We start from the raw sequence: 20,219 nt of genomic DNA, 5'->3' as shown, positions 1-20,219 counted from the left end.
TGTAGTCTCAGTGTTGTTTTTTTTTTTCAGTTTCTTTCCATCTTTTGCAAAAGAGGCAATGGCCTATAAAAAACATGAGAGAGATAACAGACCATTCAATCCAAGTTTCATTGGGATCATTACTTAAGAAATTAAATAGGAAAAATGAGGCACAAAAAACCTGAGCCTAGGCTCAGGGATCTGAATTTCACTTTTCTAATTCAACTAAAGAGATATCTTTTAGTTATTTTATTTCATGCATGTATGTGGCTCATGTCCTATTTTGTTGTCTTCCTCCTGATCACTTCTTTTCCTGTTTCCCACCCCTATAAGCATGGATATTACCTAAGGCTCTTTTAATTTAAATTTTATTTTGTTTCAAATTCCCTCCCTCCACCCACTGAGCAGGCAAAAAAACATGAAGTCATGCAAAATATTTTCACCTTAGCCATGTTGCCCTGCCCCCCCCCAAAAAAAGGGCAAGATAAATAATGCAAAAAAAAAGAGCTTCAGTCTGCATTCAAGAGTTTATCAGTTCTCTCTCTGGAGGTGAATAGCATTTTTCATCTTAAGTCCTTTGGAATTTTAATGGAGCATTGTATTGATCAGAGTAGCTAAATCACAGTTGATCATTGTACAATATTACTGTTATTGTGTACAGGGTTCTACTTCTGCTCACTTCTGTTTGTGTCAGCTTGTGTAAGCCTTCCCAGGTGTTTCTGAAGTCATCCCCTTTGTCATTTCTTATAGCACAGTAATATTCCCTCACAATCATGTATCACAATTTGTTTAGTCATTTCCCAACTGATGGACATTCTCTTCAGTTACCATGTTTTTGGTCACCACAAAAAGAGTTGCTATAAATATTTTTCCTTTTCCTTTTTATTTGATCTCTTCGAAATCCATTCATTCTCAAAACTTCAACTAGCCTCCCTATGTGGATAACTCTCAGATCTTCATATCCAGTTTTGAAACTCCCCTGCCCTGTGACAAACTCATCATATTTTTTACAAATTAGCAAATTTTACAGGTTTATAGATAGGAAATGATAATGATATCAATTTACTGATATGACTACAAACATGTTTTACTTTCCTTATAAAATGAATATTGGGGAACTTTAAAGTCACATGATCAACAAGATGGAGAACATTGTCTCTGATTTTCACAATGTCTCAAACACTTCTCCAGAACAGGAACTATGCATGAGAGATAAAGTAATTCCAGCTATCTTGAGAGTCTTAAGATACTAAAAACCTTAAGAAGGTAAAAACTCAAAAGTAACAGCAAAGAGTGTTAATCCCTAACACACATAGGCGGGGCCGCACAAGCCAACACATGGGCTCAGAAAAGAATTCAACTTTATCATTACCCACCTCTTAGTGCTTTGAAAACCAAAAGGCAGGAGCTTGCTCTGTCTGGGACTGCAGAGCTCTGTGATGTAACAATACTCTGAAGAACTGACAGAACTGAAGCAGGACATTGAAGTGTGCATGATGCCTGAATCAAAGTGCCCAACATGAAGCTGGGACCAGTTTTGTCCCCCAAAAGTCACTGGGGGCAGAGACAGAAGCTGGTCAGTTGTGAATTGTCCAGCTTGGAAGGAGGCTGAGACAGCTTTGAGGTCTAGCCCCAAGGGAAACCTCACCTCAATCAAAGAGGAAAAAGTCAAAAAGTGAGCAATAGGGAATATAGGAAAAGAAAAACTGAAATTACCAAAGATCTCAGGAGAAGTCAAGAAACACCTTGAACAAAAGCAGATAAAGCAACAGAAAATAATGACATAAGAAAATATAGCCTCTAGATCAGCTAAATGAGGTCAGACATCTGTGAATAAATATTAAAAGAAAAAAGGATACCTCTTGAGGCAAAGAACCCAATGGATTTCCAAGAAAGCTTGGAACCATAGAAGGGTGTTACTGATTGCTTTAAGAGAGAAATAAAAAGAGAGAGAGAGAGAAATAAGAATTGTAAAAGCAAAATTTATGGCTTGCACAATAGAAATAATTCCTAGAATAGAAAAACTTGAATTCACAGGGGTCTCACCAAAGGAACAAAAGAAAAAATAACTGATTGGAGATGTAAATACATGGAAGTGAAGAATCTGGAAGAAGAGAAGCAAAAAACCCCCCCAAAAAAACATGAAAACATGTTCTTGAAGAGAAGATGCATAGAGACAACTTTAGGATTATGTCTCCAAGAAAAATGCAAATCAAAAAACCTGAATACTATAATGCAAGAATTAATACTGTGCAAGAAAACTGCCCAGACCTTCTGAACACAGAAAACAAGGTACCAATCAAAAGAACTCAAGAGATGATCTCTAGAAAGGAAAAGCAAGCAAATAATTACATTGTAAACTCTATATAGTTTTGTTTTGTTTGGGTTTTTTTAGGCAGTTGGAGTTAAGTGACTTGCCCAGGGTCACACAGATCGTAAGTGTCAAGTGTCTGGTCTGAAACCAGATTTGAACTTAGGTCCTCCTGACTTGAGGGCCGGTGCTCTATCCACTGTGCCACCTAGCTGCTCCTGTTGCAAACTCTAAGAAACATAATGATTAAATTTAACAATCACAATGACAACAAATTCTTCAAGTGACCAGGAAAAACACTTCAAATATAAAGGAAAGGAAATTTGAATAACAAGACTATTCTATACCCACTAGAAACCACAGGAGGGATAGAATAATGTGTTCCAAAAAGCAAAGGAGCTGAAAATGCAACCATGTTGATCTACCCCACAAGCCTGAGCCTAACCATTAATGAAAAACGATGGATATTCAATTAAAAAGAAGCATTCATAGAATTCTTAGAAAGAAAATCAGACCTGAACAAATTATTTGCTTTTCCAAAGTCCCAGACAATAGAAATACAAGAAGTTAAATTAAAAGAAAAAAGGCACCAAAGACAGCAAAACGAGACACCATTAAGAGTTTTCTTTCTAAAATTACGCGAGAAAACAAGAGTGAAAGCAGAAGTCAATAGAAGTGATAGTGGAGAGACAAGCCTCAGATATCATTGATTAACCTCATGAATCAAATTTTTTTGTGGAACTTAATTATAGAATTGGAGGGTACATATGATGTGAGAGAGGAGGAAGAAACTACAGGAAAATGTGTTGTACCCTAATCAAGTCAAAGGTTTAACAATAAAGGGGAAATGACTAATGTAGTCTTTGAGGAAGAAGAGAACCTACAGGAAAATATACACAGAGGCAAAGGGAAGGATTGATACAAGGGGGAAGAAGAGGGGTGGATCTCATTTCAGTAATGGGAGGAAGTACCATTTGACAGTGGTATATTTGACAATATAGCTCCCCCATGGGGAAGCTATATTCTTTGAAAGAAAATGGGGACCTTAAAATGGGTATGATGGGTATAAAATGGGTGTTTGGTGCTTACAGAGACCATTCATTCTGCTTCAGGAGGAGAAATCAGAGCTGCCAGAGGTAACACCAAGTTGAGGCATGGACCTTCCCATGGAATCCCCAAAATTTCATGGCAAATGGGGGAAAACTGACCATGGGCAGGGCAAAGGGCAAATGAACTGCACAGTCAAGGACAAATGAAAATTTCTACCATTGGGCAATATCCCCTCTGTCACCTAGAGAAGCATATTTCTAAGAATGAGGCATGACAGAAAAGGGAACCCATTGGGCAAAAATCTGTAAAACAATAAATAACAAAACTTTAGGGAATGGAGCCCAAAATTGGTACCTTAGAAGTTTTAATTCCATGGGAGATGAAAGAAAGCTAAATATAATGGCCATAAATTGAGGAATAAAAATCTAAAATAGGCAGAAAGGGAAGATTAAACAATGAAGAGAATGGAGGAGAGAAATCCTTTTTTAGAAAAAGGCACAGAAAATGCATTTTTAAAAACTAATAAAACAAGTTGTAGACTACAAAATGAAGCCTTAAAAATCAATGACATTAGGGCAGCTAGGTGGCACAGTGGATAGAGTTCTGGCCTTGGAGTCAGGAGGACTTAGGTTCAAATCTGGCCTCAGACACTTGACACTTAACTAGCTGTGTGACCCTGGGCAAGTCACTTAACCCCCATTGCCTCACTAAAAAGCAAAAGAAAACAAAAATCAATGGCATTTTTATATAATAACACAATACGGAGGGTAGTAACAGAAAAAGAAATCCTATTCCAAATAATTTCAAAATGCATTGAGCATGTGGAGATCAATGTACCAAAACACATGAAAGACTTTTATAGATTCAGTTACGAAGTGCTATGGAGAAATAAAGAACTTAAAAATAACTCGAGGAATATTCAGTGCTCATGGCTAGACCACGTCAATGCAGGCATAACAAAAATTACAGTGCCACCAAAGTTAATTTATAGTTTTAATTCTATACCAATGAAATTATTAAAGGGATACTTTACAGAATTTGATAAAATAACAAAATTCATTTGAATATCAGGACCATTTTATTATCTCCAACACTTTCTTGTATTTGAGAAAAACCAGCAGTTTTATCCACTTGGGATTATTATTTCTCAAAATACTTTCAATGACTTCCTTTTGAATTTCTTCAGAGTTTGCATTTTGTCTCTCACTTAAGAAACTTTGAACTGAAGTAATCTGATACAAAGTAAGACCAACACAAGAGTCTTTCTTTCCTTGAAAACAACATTCTCCATTTCCAAAACAAAATTCATTATCCAAATTGGTTAGTGACCACCTCCCCAAACTTCTTTATTCATTAAAGGAACTGCCATTTTTCCAGTCTCCTGGGTTCACAAGTTTGGCATTATCATCAACCTCTCGCTCTCCCTTACCCCACACACCTAATCATTTGCTGAATCTTGCCATTTCTACTGTACATCTCTCATGTTTCAAATCTGACCCCTTCTTTCAATGACTTTTAATTCCAGCCCTAACTAGCATCCCTACCTCAACTCTCTTCTCTTTCTAATTTATCTGCTTAAACAATTTTCTTAACTTCAAAACTGACCATGTCTCTCTTCTACTCAATAAACTCCAGAGATTCCCTATTGCCACTAGGATAAAAATAAAAAATTAATTGACTTTTAAAGACCTTCACAAACTGATCCTAACCTATCTTTCCAGACTCATTAAACTTATAATTTATTCCTCTTCCTGGTCCTATCAAAGTGGTCTCCTCTAGGTACCCTTTCCTGCTTCCATTCTTTTGAACTGGTCATCCCTCATATCTGGAATGCATTCCGCTCCCCATTTCCATCTGGTAGAATCCCCCATTCCTTCAAGATTCAGCTTAAGCACTACCTTCTACATAAAGCCTTTCCTGATCCACTCCCACCTTCAACAAACTACTAATGCCCCCTTTGCCTAACAACCTCTTACTTAACTATATTTGTATTTGTATTTATATTAGATATAGTGTATGTTAAATATATTTAATTTGTGTTAAATTACATTTATATTAAATAAAATATATAAAATATTTGTATTTATATTTATTTGCATTTATTCTGTGCATGTTTATTCTTTATAAACTTAAATATCTACACATTGTATCTCCCAGTCCTTGAAAATAGGGATTCATTTTTTGTCTTTGCATCCTATGCCTAGCACAGTGCCAGATACATAATGCAAATTTAATAAATTGTTGTTGATTGATCACTAACCCCCACCTAAGGTCCCCAAATAGCCAGGAGAAGGGGAATCTGACTTGGGTCTATGTCTTGGCAGCATGATGTGATGGAAAGAGGATTGGTCTTGCGGTCAGAAGATTAGTGTTTAAATGCAACCATTAGCCATTCTGTCTTGAGCACTAACCTCATTGAGCCCGTTTTCTCATCTGTAAAATGGTGATGATGATGCTAACTGACAGGGGTGTGGCAAGGCTCCAATGAGACCATCTACATGCAAGTGCCATGTAATTGCTCCATTATTATCTGTATTCGGCTGCATATGAGTCACCACCCTGGGTTTAGTCTGAAACCTGAATGTTCATTTCTAACCCAGGCGGTGTCCTTCCCCATGTTTTGTGTTTAGTACTGAAACTTCCTGAAATAATGGACCATTTGAACAATTAGGAGATGAAAGCCATGTGGGAAAGCAGGGTGGATTTGGACTACAGACCTGAGTCCAGTCAAGCAAGTGCCAAGGACCGCACTAAGTGTTAGGGATGCAAAGAAAGCCCAACACCTGGTCACTCCCCTCAAGGAGCTCGCATGCTAATGGGGGAGAGGACATGCAAACAATACCTACAAGATACCCCACCTGTCTCCTGCTACTTCTGTAACCTTGGGCTACTCACAGCCTCTCTGGGCTGCAGCTTACTCATCTGTAAACTGACCAACTAATTGAAATTGACTTCTAAGGCCCCTCCCAGCTCAAAATCTATGGTCCTATGGTCCTGTTTCTTGGCAACATGGGGAGGTGGTCACTAACCAAGATGGGAAAATCTCCACTTCAGGACACAGGAACAGGGAGACAATGACTGAAGGATCAGGCCCTTAGAACTCATTCTTCCACCTTAGGAAGTTAATTTAATTTAGCAAGCATTTATTAAGCACCTTTATATGCTAGGAATTCTGCTGGGCTGGGGACTGACAATATAAATATAAAGAATGAACCTATTCCTCCTCTCAAGTAGTTTGCATTCTAGGAAGGGAAGAAAATAAGCATTTATACAGTGCCTACTATATGCCAGACATTTTACAAATGTTGTCTTATTTGACCCTCACAATTACCCTTCAAAGGTGGATGCTGTTATTATCTCCATTTTACAGATGAGGAAACTGAGGTAAACAGGTTACATGGCTTACCCAGGATCACAAAACTAGTATCTAAAGTTGGGTTTGAGCTTGGGTCTTCCTCACTTCAAGCCCAGCATTCTGTCTAATGCACCACTTCACGACTTTAGTCTACTGAGGCAAAGCAATAGGCACACAGATAAATATATCTGTGCAAAATATAGAGGGAATAAAGAAATAACATCAGGAGCTGAGGAGATTACTAGCAACTAGGAAGATCAGGAAAGGCCCCCCATAGGAAATGGCGCCTGACCTGTGCTTTGAACAAAGCTAGAGATTTTAAAAGGTAAATGTGAGGAGGGGAACATTTGAAGCGTAGGTGATAGACTGTGCAAAGGATATGGAGCACCATGGCCAGGGAACAGCAGTCCAGTTTGGTGAGATCGTAGTGGGGATGATGTGCAATCTTTCTGCATAGATGGGTTGAAAGGGCTTTAGAGGGGGCAGCTACGTGGCACAGTGTATAGAGCACCGGCCCTGGATTCAGGAGGACCTGAGTTCAAATCCAGCCTCAGACACATAACACTTAACTAGCTGTGTGACCCTGGGCAAGTCACTTAACCCCCACTGCCTAGCCAAAAAAAAAAGAAAGAAAGCCAACCCATCCATTTTAAAGAGGAGGAGATGGAGTCCCATAGAAGTGCAGGGATTGGCCCAGGGTCACCCAGATAGAAGACACTGAGAAGGAGAGCTGGGATTTGGCCTGGAGATATTTGATTCTACTGAAAACCTGTTGCTCTTTTCCATAGTGCCAGGTCTCCAACATAACTCACAAACACATGTGGTTTAGGTAATGGCAGTCATCAGGTCAGTAAGTTCACCCCAGAAAATGGCCAATAAGGGATTAAACCCACACCAGCCCTCTAGCTGTCTTAATACATCACCCTGAACCATGCACAAGAAGGTAACTGCTATTCAAAATTAAATTGCTTAACAGTTATTTGTTGAATATTTACTTCATATTTAAAACTTCTAAATATTACAGGATACAGGAAAATTATATAGATATATAAATGTTACATGTTTATATACTATATAGTATATAATGGTGTATATATAATGTATATATTATATACATTGTATGCGTGTGCATGTGCATATACATATGTATACTATAGATAATGTATAGTATTTACTATAAGTAGAATAGTATTATATACTAGATAGTATTATAGTAAAAATATAATATATGCCATAATGTATGTGCCAGACTGAATCATGTTTTATGCATATGTGTATGTATGTATATATGTGTGTGTGTGTGTGTGTGTGCATACACACACACACACATACATACGCACATTTATATCTATCTGTCTATCTCACAATCTCTTCCTTTAAGGAACTTATCTTCTTGGAGAGAGAAAACTTATATACATGAAAAATTGAAAGAAAGTATATTATGTGATCCAATGGGAAATTGTCACAGGGTCATAGAATGTTGATGGCTGGCAGAGACCTCTGTGGTCCTTCAGTCCAACTGCAACTTGATGGATGAGAAAAGAGCCCAGACAAGGCAGTGTGGGCTAGAAGAAGGAGCTCTGAATTGGGAACTGGGACCCCTAGGTTCTCATCCTAACTGTGCTACTAAACTAATTATGATTTTGAGCAATTTCCTTGCCTTCTCTGGGCACTAATTACCTCTTAAGTAGAATGATGGGATTGGGTTCAACAGTTTATAAGAACCCTTATCACTCAAATTCTCTGATAAATGTGGGGTATGGGAGTATTGGCTGGGCTTTTTTTTCTTTCTGGAGGTGAGGAGAGAGACTTGAAGGATGAATAGGGTTTGGAAATAGAGAAAATCGTGGAGACGTTCCAGGCAAGTGGGCAAATGAAGCACCAATAAAGATAAGAACACAGGCTCAGATACATCATTTTAAAGCCAAATTAGAATGATCTGGGAATCCCTGCTGACTCTTCATCAGTGGTGTCAATAAAAAAGAACTGATTGTTGACTTTTTCCCCCTAAGCCCTTCTGTGTCCTAGGAGCCAATATGTTGGTATGAGCAGGAAACAAAAATCTGTCTTGAGGTAGTCTGAGACAATCTGGTGAGGAGGAGGAGGAACACAGTCCCTTGTAGCTCAGGCTGGGCATGACCCTGGAAGGCCAGGCAATTGCAGATCCTTCTTTGGTTTAGAAAAATTAATTGTAGATCAGAGAAACATGAGGAATTGAATGTCAAATGAAATAGAACTGGAAGAACCTGTACACAATGACTAAAATAAGAGAAATGAAAAGAACGCCAAAATGAGCTGGATATTGAGTAATTGTAATGACGATCTTGGCCCCAGAGATGTGGGAAGCTATGTGTGCCAAATATTGCACACGTTGGTAAGCACAGGCAATTGGTTTTGCTTAGTTATTTTTCTTTGTTACAGTGGAGGGCTGCTGGGGGAAGGAGGAGTGACCTTGAATTATATCTGGAAGTGACTGTAATATAAAAGCAAAGGCCATCAATAAAATTTATTTTTTAATACCTAAGTATGAAAGTTCTCACAGGCCTTGTAGATCTCTCCCACTGCCCTAGGAGAACCCCGCCCTATAATTTGGACCATAAACTCGTAGCGTGCAAGAGGCCAGGTCCCCAACAAGAATCGTAACTCGGTGTTGGTCATATCTAGTCGTTCTTCTCTTCTCAAACCATCTTCTCCTTCTAAACTCATCTAACCACGCAGACCAATTTCTCTAGCAGTTTCCTCCCTACTTATCTCTGGCTTTCAGGATTACTCATGCTTTCTGGGTGCCAGACCAAAGTTGCCCATGTTCTCTGAATCTGAGAGATAGGCAGCTACACCCAGTCAAGTTGGCACTGAGGAAGCAGCAGAAGTTCTGGATTCCACTTCTGCTTCTGACCCATTTTTGGACACTATCAGGCAAATATTTTATATCCATTTCCACATCTAGGGAATAGGGGCTAAAAGTAGTAGGTTCCCAAGGATGTAGGGATAACCTATTAGTAACAATGATGCACAGATTTGTGGAGTTATGAATCACAGAAATAAGCAGATTCATCGTCTTCTAAAGCACTAGAGAATGTTAAATGTAATTGATACTTGTAGGGTTTTGTTTCTGGGAAACGAAACACTGTGAACAAGTTTGGATGCCAGCAGGAGAGAATAACTCTAGAGACCATTCCCAAAGGTAAGGATAAGTACAGAGGCTTAGCTCCAAGGTGCCAACATGGTGGCAGTAGGGATGCTTCCTCCTTACCATAGCATCCCCAAATCTCACCTATGAGTCTTCCAGGACCTTCCCACCAACCTCCATAGTCTCTGAAGGACAGCCACCCCCTCTCCTGGTGTGACTGTACCAAGGTTCAGGCTCTCCTTCCAATTCCCACTGCCCTCCAACCTCAACTGAATCTGCCCCAGGCATAGTTACAGCTCTGAATCTTAGAATGTTAACTTAGCTTTACCTTTAACCTTGTGGTAAATCAAGTAGAAGACATGTCAAAGGGACAAAGATTAACCTATATCCATTTGTAGAACCCCAGGCCAGCTTCCCTCCCCTACTCAACATGTGACAGGGCTATCTCCCCTCTCTGTCAGTTGGTATGGGCTTTGGGAATGCAGAGTCATTTTAACACTAACCTGAGAAAACCATTCATATGATAGAGTATCTACTAAAAAAGAATCACAGAAATGGATATGCAGTGAGAGAATCAGAAACAAAAACACTATATTGTAATGACTATAGTGATATAAGAACGATAATGAATAGTACACTAACAACTCCCAATGGACTGATTGTTGAGGAACTCTTGCTGATTAATGGAACTATATGTATATAATTCCATTAATATATAGATATACATATGTATAGTTCCATTAAGTATATATGTATGTACATATATACAACATATGTTGTTTAGTCGTTTTCAGTCTTGTCTGACAATTTGTGACCCCATTTGGGGTTTCTTGACAGAGATACTGGAGTGGTTTGCCATTTCCTTCTCCAACTCATTTTACAGATGAAGAAACTTAGGCAAACAGGGTTAAGTGACTTGCCCAGGATCACACAGCTAGTAAGTATCTGAGGCTGGATTTGAACTCAGGTCTTCCTGACTCCAGGCCTGGCACTCTATTTACTGTGCCACCTAGCTGCCTCCCATATAGGACTATATTTTTTGCCCTGGAGCTCCTGTTGCTATTTAACTCCCCAATCTGGATCTATAGACACCTCGCCCATGGAGAGCAAAGCCAATCAGTTCTGAACACCCTGGCCATTTTCCACCTTACCTGTGTCACCTCAACTCCTTTGCTCCCTTTCCACCTCTTGTTCTGAGAACTGTAACCATAGCAACACTGCTGTTTGCTCTGGAAAGGGCTTGTCGATGGAGTGCCTGCTTCTTCCAACCACTGTCCCTGTGATTCCCCAGACCGTAACTCCCTTCCCTGGCCACCGTGCCTCTGTACATGTCGTCCCTCCCATCAGAATGTAAGCTCTCTGAACAATTTATACAGTAACAGAAATATTACAAACCAATCCACTTTGAAAAACTTAGGAATGCCCATCAACACAATGACCAACCACAAATCTGGAGGACGCAAAATGAAACATGGCACCCACATCCTGATGGAGAGCCAATGGGCTTCAAATAGAGAGTTCACATTTATTTTTTTGAACATGGACAATGTGGGGGTTTGTGTTGTCTGACTACAAGGTCTGCAGCAGGGGAGTGTTCCTCTTGCTTTCTCACTTAGAGGTGGGGAAAGGGGTGAGGAGGGCAAAAGAGGATGAGAATCTGAAAATAAAATACAATTTAAATTTTTTTTAAGTGAGGCAATTGGGGTTAAGTGACTTGCCCACAGTCACACAAGCTAGGAAGTATTATGTGGCTGAGGCTGGACTTGAACTCAGGTCCTCCTGACTCCAAGGCTAGAGCTCTATCCACTATGCCACCTATCCGTTCCCCCAACTCCTTCCTTTTAAAGCTGAGAAAACCAGAACACACAGATGTGGTGATTTGTAGCCATCTCCAAGACGTGCCATTTTCCTTCTAGTCTCCTCCTCCTCCTCCTTCTCCTGTAACAGGTTTGAGGTCGTGAACCTAATCAGAGGACTTACCCAGGCCTGGGCTCACCGTGCATATGTGCCTGTAATGCACACTCCCTGTTATATCCCATCTTCTGGGGGGAGAGGGGGAGGCTCAAAGAAACCTGATGGCTAAATGTTCAGTGTAAGCATTTACACATCAGAAATTGGCAGAGTACACATCAGGGCTTGAGTTATTGTTTTGTTGATAGTCTAGGATTAGGAAAGTAAAGGATAAAATGTTAATAATGCCAGTTAGACATGTGTGTTATACGTATATTTTCACCCAGAAATTCAGTTGTTAAACATTTACCGGCACACCCTTGCCCTTCTCCTACCTCTGTTTCCAATTCTTGTTTGCCCATTTATATTGCCTTCCTCTACTGGAATGTAAGCATCTTGTAGGCAGGGACTATCTTACTTGTACTTATATCTCTGTATACTTTGTTGGGTTGTTTTTGGGGGGCAATTGGGGTTAAGTGACTTGCCCAGCTACTAAGTGTTAAGTGTTTGGTCTGAGGTCAGATTTGAACTCAGGTCCTCCTGACTTCAGGGCTGGTGCTTTATCTACTGGGCCACCTAGCTAGTTGCCCCTATACACTTCTTTAGAATAATGTCTGGTACATAGTGAGCTAGGTAGCACAGTGGATAGAGTGGCAGTTCTAGAGTCAGAAAGATCTGAGTTCAAATCTGGCCTCAGACACTTACTAGCTGTGTGACCCTGGGCAAGTCACTTCACCCTATTTGCTTCAGTTTCGTCATCTGTGAAATGAGCTGGAGAAGGAAGTGGCAAACCACTCCAGTACCTCTGCCAGAAAAACCCCAAATGGGGTCGTGAAGAGTTGGATGTGACTGAAAAATGACTCAACAACAACTGGTACATAGCAGGCATTTCACAGATGCTTTTTCCATGTTAAGTACCCAAAGTCACACAGGTAGTGAGCATCAAAGCTGAGACCAGCTCTCCAGGGAGAAAAAAGGTATGCTCAACACACTTTGAGTAACTTCACTATTAGCATTTTCTCCATCCCTTTCTTGTCTAAACAATCAACAAAACAGTAAATCAAGCCCTAATTTGTAATTCTTGCCAGGCTTGCATTTAAAATGAAATAATTGCCTCTCGGAAGCCCGCTGGAGCTGCACACCCCTGGTAGTAAGTAAGCATCAAAGCTAGGACTGTAAGCCAGGGCCTCTGATTCCCAAGGCAGTGCTCTTCAGGTTGGGGCAAATGGACCTGGGGCCAGGAGTGCAGAGGCAAGGTCCCTCAGGGAACAATCCTGCCCCTCAGATGTGGACTGGGGAATCCATTTCCTGAGTAAAAGATGGAGGGTGAGGCGGAAGAATCCTAAAATCACAGGATTCAGAGCTGCAAGAGAGCTCACAGACCATCTGGGCCAGTGGTTCTCAACCTTGTCCAGTGTAAGGACCATATTTAATGCAAAACAGGACAGAACTTAACCCCCTTTTCCCCTCCACACAACAATAGGAGTGTACTATTGGAATCTGTTGATTGAGCAAAAAAAAATGAGAATCAAAAGCCAGGAGTTATATAGTGTGGTCAAGTGGAAGATGGCTATACTTTGAACCTAGAGAACCTGTCAGATCCCAACTTACTACTCGTGTGACTTTGGGCAAATCATTTCATCTTTCTGGGCCTCGGTTTCCTCAGCTATAAAACAACAAAGTTGGATTAGGTGTTCTCTGAAGTTTCTTCCAGCATTATGGTCCTACTATGAATTCATTCATGCTAATGTGAATTTATTTCAATAATTTTATAATAATATGCAAATATTTTACATATAATATATAAATTTAATGTATTTATAATGTAATGTATAAATGTTACATTTATATATTTAATATATTTATAATATAATGAGTTATATTTATATTTAATATTTGGCATATATATAATATAATGTATTATGTTTTATATGGACATGTATATGTAATGTATCATATATTTGTATATTATATTTGATAGGTTTATGATATAGTGTATTATATAGTATATAAAATAATCATCTTAATTCATTAATGAATTTGAATGCTAATTCATCACAACAGCATCTGCCTACATTTGAAAAGTAACAAGTATCACATGGGTACGTGAGACATTATTCAGCGAGAGTCCAGAAGAGGAATGTCTGCTTATTTGCTATGCTGAGTTGCTGACTGAGATGAATCCTTTGCAATCATTCCAAAGCCCACAGGATGAGAACCGCTGACCCAGTCCAACCTCATCATTTTACACATAATGGAACTGTAGAAGTGACTTGCCCAAGGTCATACAAGTGATATAGAGAAGGGCCAAGGGGCAGGTAGATGGTACAGTGGATAGAGAGGACCTGAGTTCAAATCTGGCCTCTTACACTTACTAGCAGTGTGACCCTGGGCAAGTCACTTGACCCCATTGCCTAGCAAAAAAAAAAAAAGAAGTCAAGAAGGCCAGGATTTGGCTCCAAGCCCTGTGCCTCCCAAAGCACTGCTGTCTCCATTATGCCATATTCCCTGTGCCTCTGCTGGACCTACCTCATGAGGAATCCTGAGCGAAATGATGACTCCTCATCCTCAAAAATGGGAAAAAATGCCAACAGTACCCAGCAATTACATTAGGGATCCTTGACATTTCAACAGAGGACATTTGATTTTTTTTTGAGGCAATTGGGGTTAAATGACTTGTCTAGGGTCACATAAGCGAGTAAGTGTCTGAGGTCCTCCTAACTCCAGGGCTCTATCTAATGTGCCACTTAGCTGCCCTGTCATATGATTTTTTCAATGTGTTTTCACATCCATGATTTCTCTTGATCCTCAGGACAACCAAATGAGGTCAGGTCCTTATATGCATTTGATAAGCAAGAATGTTTGGGCATTGAGAGCTAAAGTGAATTACCTAACAACTCAGGATTCCTGACTCCCAGCACTTCGAAGGTCTGACCAGTTCATCCTCACCTACTCAATATACTCCAGTGGCTCCCTATCACCTTTGTTTGGCATTCAAAGCCTTTAATGAGCTCTCCCCTCCTCCCCCAACCCACCCCTCCCACCTTTCTAGTCTTAACCTGTATACCTTCCCATGACACTGGCCTCCTGGCTGTCCCTCCAAGAAGACACTCCATCTCAAACTCTGGGCATTTTCTTTTATTCATTCTTTCATTTTTAGTTTTCAACATTCACTTTTATATGACTTTGAGTTCCAAATGTTTCCCCCCTCCCTCACTTCCCCCTTCCCCAAGATGACATGCAATCTGATATAGGCTATGCGTGTACAATCATAGTAAACATATTTCCACATTAATCATGTTGTGAAAGAAGAATCAGAACAAAAGGGGAAAACCACAAGAAAGAAAAATAAAATGTGGGCATTTTCACTGGCTGACTCCCATTCCTGGAATTCTCTCCCTCCTTTCTCCACCTCTAGGCTTCCCTAGCTTCCTTCAGGTCCCAGCTAAAATCCCACCTTCTACAGGAAGCCTTTCCCAACCTCCCTTCATTCTAGTGCTTTCCCTCTGTTGATTATTTCCAATTTATCCTGTACCGAGCTTGTTTGTACATTGTTGTTAGATGTTAGACTGAACTCCCTGAGAACCAGGGCTGGCTTTCGAATTTCTTCGTATGCCCAATACTTAGCACAGATCCTGGCATATAGTAAGTGCTTAATTGACTGACAGTGCTGTTTCTGCAGGTGTGGACAAAATACAGAGTGAAAGTCTTCCAGGCTTTCTCTAAGTCTAGGCGGGACATAACCCTAAAATTCATCACTGTTCCATCTTCAGTCCTCCCTCCCCTTGTGGCAGTCATGAATTCCAAGGTCCTTCAGGCCAGATGCCCTTTTTGCCCTCATTAGTCAGATGGTTGGGTTAGCTCCTCTTCATCTTTCTCTTCTACAAGCTCTTTCTCCACCCACTTCTATCTCCACCCCTCTCCCTCCCTCCAACCACCTTCTTTAACCTGGGGTAGCAGGAAGGGAGGTGTCGGGGGAATGAGCAGTGAAGCAAACATCTTAACTAGCTTCTCCAGATGTCTTCTTAGAAAGTCTAAGCCTGGTTGTACAGGGATTTTCTGGAAGCCCTCTGGGTCCCCCAGGGCTGAGAGTCCATCTAGACAAGCTGGCCACCATGACGACAGAGTCCTGGAGCCCCAGTCCTGAAGAGGGAGATGAAAACTACGAGTGGTCAGGGGACTATGGGGAGCCAGTGTTCTGCCCCACTCCTGCTCTCCCCTTTGGCCACATCTTCATACCCCTCCTCTACTTGGCTGCCTTTGGGGCTGGACTGATGGGCAACTCTTTTGTGGTTTGGCTGCTGGCTGGGCAGCAAGGCCCCCAGCGGCTGGTGGATACCTTTGTGCTCCACCTGGCTGTGGCTGACCTGATGTTTGTGGTCACCCTACCATTCTGGGCCACAGCTGTGGGACTACGTGGCCAGTGGATCTTTGGGGAGGACCTGTGCAAGGTCAGCAGTTTCATTATTGCTGTGACTCGATGTGCCAGTACCCTGCTTTTGACTGGCATGAGTGTGGATCGATACTTAGCGGTGGTGAAACTCCTGGATGCTAGGCCTCTTCGGAACCGGGGCTGCATGCTGATGACATGTGCAGTGATCTGGACCATCTCCATTCTGGCTGGTGTTCCCTCCTTGGTCTACAGAAAACTGCTGCCCATGCCTGTAGGTCCAGGCAGCCTGTGTGGGGACGACCCTACTGACATCTTCCAGTGGCTCAGCCTCCTGGTCCTCTTCCTCACATTTGTACTCCCACTGGGGATCATATTTTTCTGCTACTCCCTCATCTCTCAACGTCTCTGGAATCCTCCCCAGGTGGGCCGGGGCCGGAAGAACAACTCCCTCAGGATCATCTTTGCCATCGTGGGCACCTTCACCTGCTCCTGGCTGCCCTATAGCATCCTGAAGACCTTTTTCCACATTGCCCACCTGAGGGCTCTGCCTTTAGACTGCCCATTGCTTCTGGCACTGCGCTGGGGCCTCACTCTCTCTACCTGCCTCGCCTTTGTCAACAGTAGCGCCAACCCTGTCATCTACCTGCTTCTGGATCGATCCTTCCGGGCTCGGGCTCAAGGGACATGCAGGAGGACCCGCCCTCTCCTGGCCAGCAGAGTGAGCTCAGCCTCATCTCTCTCAGGGGGAGACAGTTCTGTATTCCAAGGGTGGGCCTTGGGACGGGGACGGAACATGCGCCTGGCCCCTAGACTTTCCATACTGCAGAATTCATAAAGGAAAGGGGAGGGGCTGTAGGAAACAGGAGCATCGAGGAACAGGGAGGAGCAGGTAATAGGTGGGCAAGGAGGATGCTATTCCTCTATTCCAGATGTCTTTTCTCAAAGCAAACAGCACTAGCTTCTCTGCATGGATTCTTACACTTGAGCCAATGCTTCTTCAGGGCTCCAAGACCAATAAATGGGCACCCTTTGCCAGCCCAGGTAGCTGGGTCACATGCTCCTCTCAGTCCCTGTTTGGACCCAGGGACCATTCTCTTCACTATCCCTTCTGCTAAAGAGGAGATTGGTCACTGGCACTGAAAAAAAAAACTGACCCAGAGAATCCTACAAACAGAAGTCCTGTAGTATTACTAATAGCTGTGGCAATGAATTTCATTCTCTATACTTTCATTTCTGATTTCTCTCTAACAAAATGCCAGACTGAGTCAGAATATGATAATAACCACTAACAACAAAGGATTGCATTTATAACATGTTTTAAGGTTTGCAAAAAGTGCATTATACTGACTTGTGCTTTATATATGTTATCTTATTTGACTAGAATATCCCAGAATATCAAAGCCAAACTCCCACCTCTGGTTTTGCCCTTAGTTGTAGACATCAGTGTGATTCCAATTTGCCTTCTCTTCCCATCCCCAATCCCACAGGACTGATACTGTTGGCTGGAGACTGTAATCTCTGTCCTGCCCTATCCTCTATTCCCCTCTTCCTGCCTTCACTCATCATTCACCCTCCCTTCCATGGCAATCTTTGTATTTTTGTGGTACTGTGGGGTGCTCTGAGGTTAGGCATAGCTGCAGTGGATCAAACCAAGACAATTAGTCAGTCACCCATCACCTTTTTGTTTTCAAAGATCTGCAGAACCACAGTCATCTTCTCTTCTCTGGGCTACCCCTAGTCCTTGGCTAGTTTCTTGAGAAGTCTTAGCTTCCAAAGAACCTGGGCCCTTCAATTTGTCGTCTGAGCAACAACCCAGTATGTTGAAAGATTTTTTTCCCCAGAAGCTGTTCTGGAGAAGAGCTCCTAAGATGAAGGAAGTAACAGACACAGAAGTTACAAGAACAAAGAAAGTTTAATAGGCAAGGAAACTGAGGCACAGGATGGGGGAGCAATGAAAATGACTGGCCCAGAGTAAAAAATTCGAGGTCAAATCATATTTGATTCTATGCTAGGTTTATTTATCCACTCTGTCTTTTCTCCTTCCCTTAGTACCCAAGGCCCTAAAATATTCAGACTTGATTTGGGGTAGTGGTGTAGGAGGGTCCTGCTGAGAAGGTAAAATCTGGACTGAGCAACTGAGCTCCTGAGCTCTCCTGTTTTCCTTTCCTTAGCCAGGGAACAAAAAAATCCATAAAGTTCTCTGGCCAGCAAAGAACTGCCCCATCCTTGATAATAAAAATTTTGGTCTCCCGGTCTTTTTGTCTGCTTGAAGCTGTCATTCACCTGAGTCTCTGGAGACAGGTCTCATGATGGGTTGACCAGAAATCAAACCATCCAAGAATTGAGGTTGACCTCAGGAGTTTAAATTTCATTGCAGGGGACCGGGGGAAACACCCTGACTAAATCAAGAGGAACAATGCCAGTTGATTGCCAAAAAAAAGTTTCCAAAGAAATCTTGAGTTTCACGCATTTACAGATGGAAAAGTAATGAGGTGATGGGTTAGAGTCATCTGAAGATGCAATAATTACCATGAAGATGTATTACTTTCCTCTTCAAATAAGTTTTGGCTCCATTTTCTGTGTTAATTGGGTACAAAGCCTTTAGTGGTTTTATTGTTTAGAGCACGCACGTGTTAGCCTTTTTTGTGTCCTAGACCCCCTTGGCAAACTGGTGAAACCTGTGGGCCCCTTCTCAGAATAATGTTTTTAAATGCATGAAATAAAATACATAGGATTGCAAAGAAAACCAATAATATTGAAATACAGTCATTAAATTAAAAATAAAAACCTAGTGATTGGGATACTAATGTACTGTTGGTAGAGTTATGAACTGATCCAACCATTCTGAAGAGCAATTTTGAACTACACCTAAAGGACTATAAAACTGTATGTATCCTTTGATGTAGCGATCTTACTACTAGTTCTGAATCCCAAAGAGATCAAAAAAAGGAAAAGAACAAATATTTATAGCAGTTCTTCCTGTGGTGGTTAAGAATTGAAATTGAGGGGATGCCCATCAATTTGGGGAATGGTTGAACAAGTTGCGATATATGATTGTGATGGAATACTATTGTGCCATAAGAAATGACGAACAGTTTGCTTGCAGAAAAACATGGGGACCGATGCATAGTGAAGTGAACAGAACCAGGAGAATGTTGTACATAGTAACAGTAACATTGTACGATGATCATCTGTGAATGATTTAGCTGCTCTCAGCAACACAATAATCCAAGATAATTATGAAGGACCTTAGATGAAAAGTGCTGTCCTCCTCCAGAGACAGAACCGATAAAGTTTGAGAGCAGATCAAGGCATACTTCTTTTTAAACCTTATTTTTCTTCTTCTTCTTGTTTTTTTGGCTGTGTTTTCTTTTGTAACATGGCTAGGATGGAAATGGGTTTTACATGATTGCTCACGTATAGCCTATATCAAATTGCTTGCTTTCTCAAGAAGGGAGGAGGAAAGAGAGGGAGAGAATTTAGAAATCAAAATTAAAAAAAACCCAATGTTGCAAATTGTTTTTACATGTAATTGAGAAAAAATTAATTTGTAAATAAATAAATGAAATTTAAAAAACAAACAAGTCGAGATTTGAACACAAGCCTTCCCATCTCCAAGTCCACTGCCTTCTCCACTACATCATTCTACCTCCCAATGTATACTTTCTCCTTTTTGGTGTTGGAGAGTTTGATGGTTGGGTGTATTTACCCTTTAAAGAAGCTTAGACTTTACCAAAATCAGAAGAGAAATTTCGGAGTCATGTTTTCCTTGAAAGCAACAGCTGGAGGATGAAGAGATGGGGGAAGGGTGTTAATCAAAAAGTTGTCCTTGATGTTCACGTTGATTTTTCAGATTTACTCCTGTATCGGAGTTTGGTCAGAAGCCTAGGTGTTTGTTTTTGCCTTTCTATTAGATACATAGTAAGGTAGAATGGATACATTTAGAACCAGGAAGATCTGAATTCAAATCCTGACTCTAACATTCACTAGTCATATGACAATAGACACATGACATAGCCTTTCTGAGCCTTAGCTTCCTCATCTGTCAAAA

At 41.1% G+C, this 20,219-nt stretch overlaps 1 protein-coding gene across 1 annotated transcript; it reads left to right on the top strand.

Moving 5' to 3' along the window:
- Positions 1 to 15,325: 15,325 nt before the first annotated feature.
- On the top strand, positions 15,326 to 19,746 carry GPR25 (G protein-coupled receptor 25). Its single transcript, XM_021002910.2, has one exon. It carries the CDS (start codon positions 15,891 to 15,893, stop codon positions 17,001 to 17,003), a length of 1,113 nt encoding a protein of 370 aa, XP_020858569.1. The 5' UTR covers positions 15,326 to 15,890; the 3' UTR covers positions 17,004 to 19,746.
- Positions 19,747 to 20,219: the final 473 nt, after the last annotated feature.

The sequence above is a fragment of the Phascolarctos cinereus genome, unplaced genomic scaffold, assembly GCF_003287225.1.
Source record: "Phascolarctos cinereus isolate Bilbo 61053 unplaced genomic scaffold, phaCin_HiC Scaffold_5;HRSCAF=322, whole genome shotgun sequence".
NCBI classification, from domain to species: domain Eukaryota; kingdom Metazoa; phylum Chordata; class Mammalia; order Diprotodontia; family Phascolarctidae; genus Phascolarctos; species Phascolarctos cinereus.
Note: the sequence above shows the minus strand (reverse complement) of the source record. Positions and strands in the feature narration are given on the sequence as shown.

Excerpts from the sequence above, each read along its gene's own strand:
- GPR25 (XM_021002910.2), top strand. The coding sequence starts at position 15,891 with ATGACGACAGAGTCCTGGAGCCCCAGTCCTGAAGAGGGAGATGAAAAC.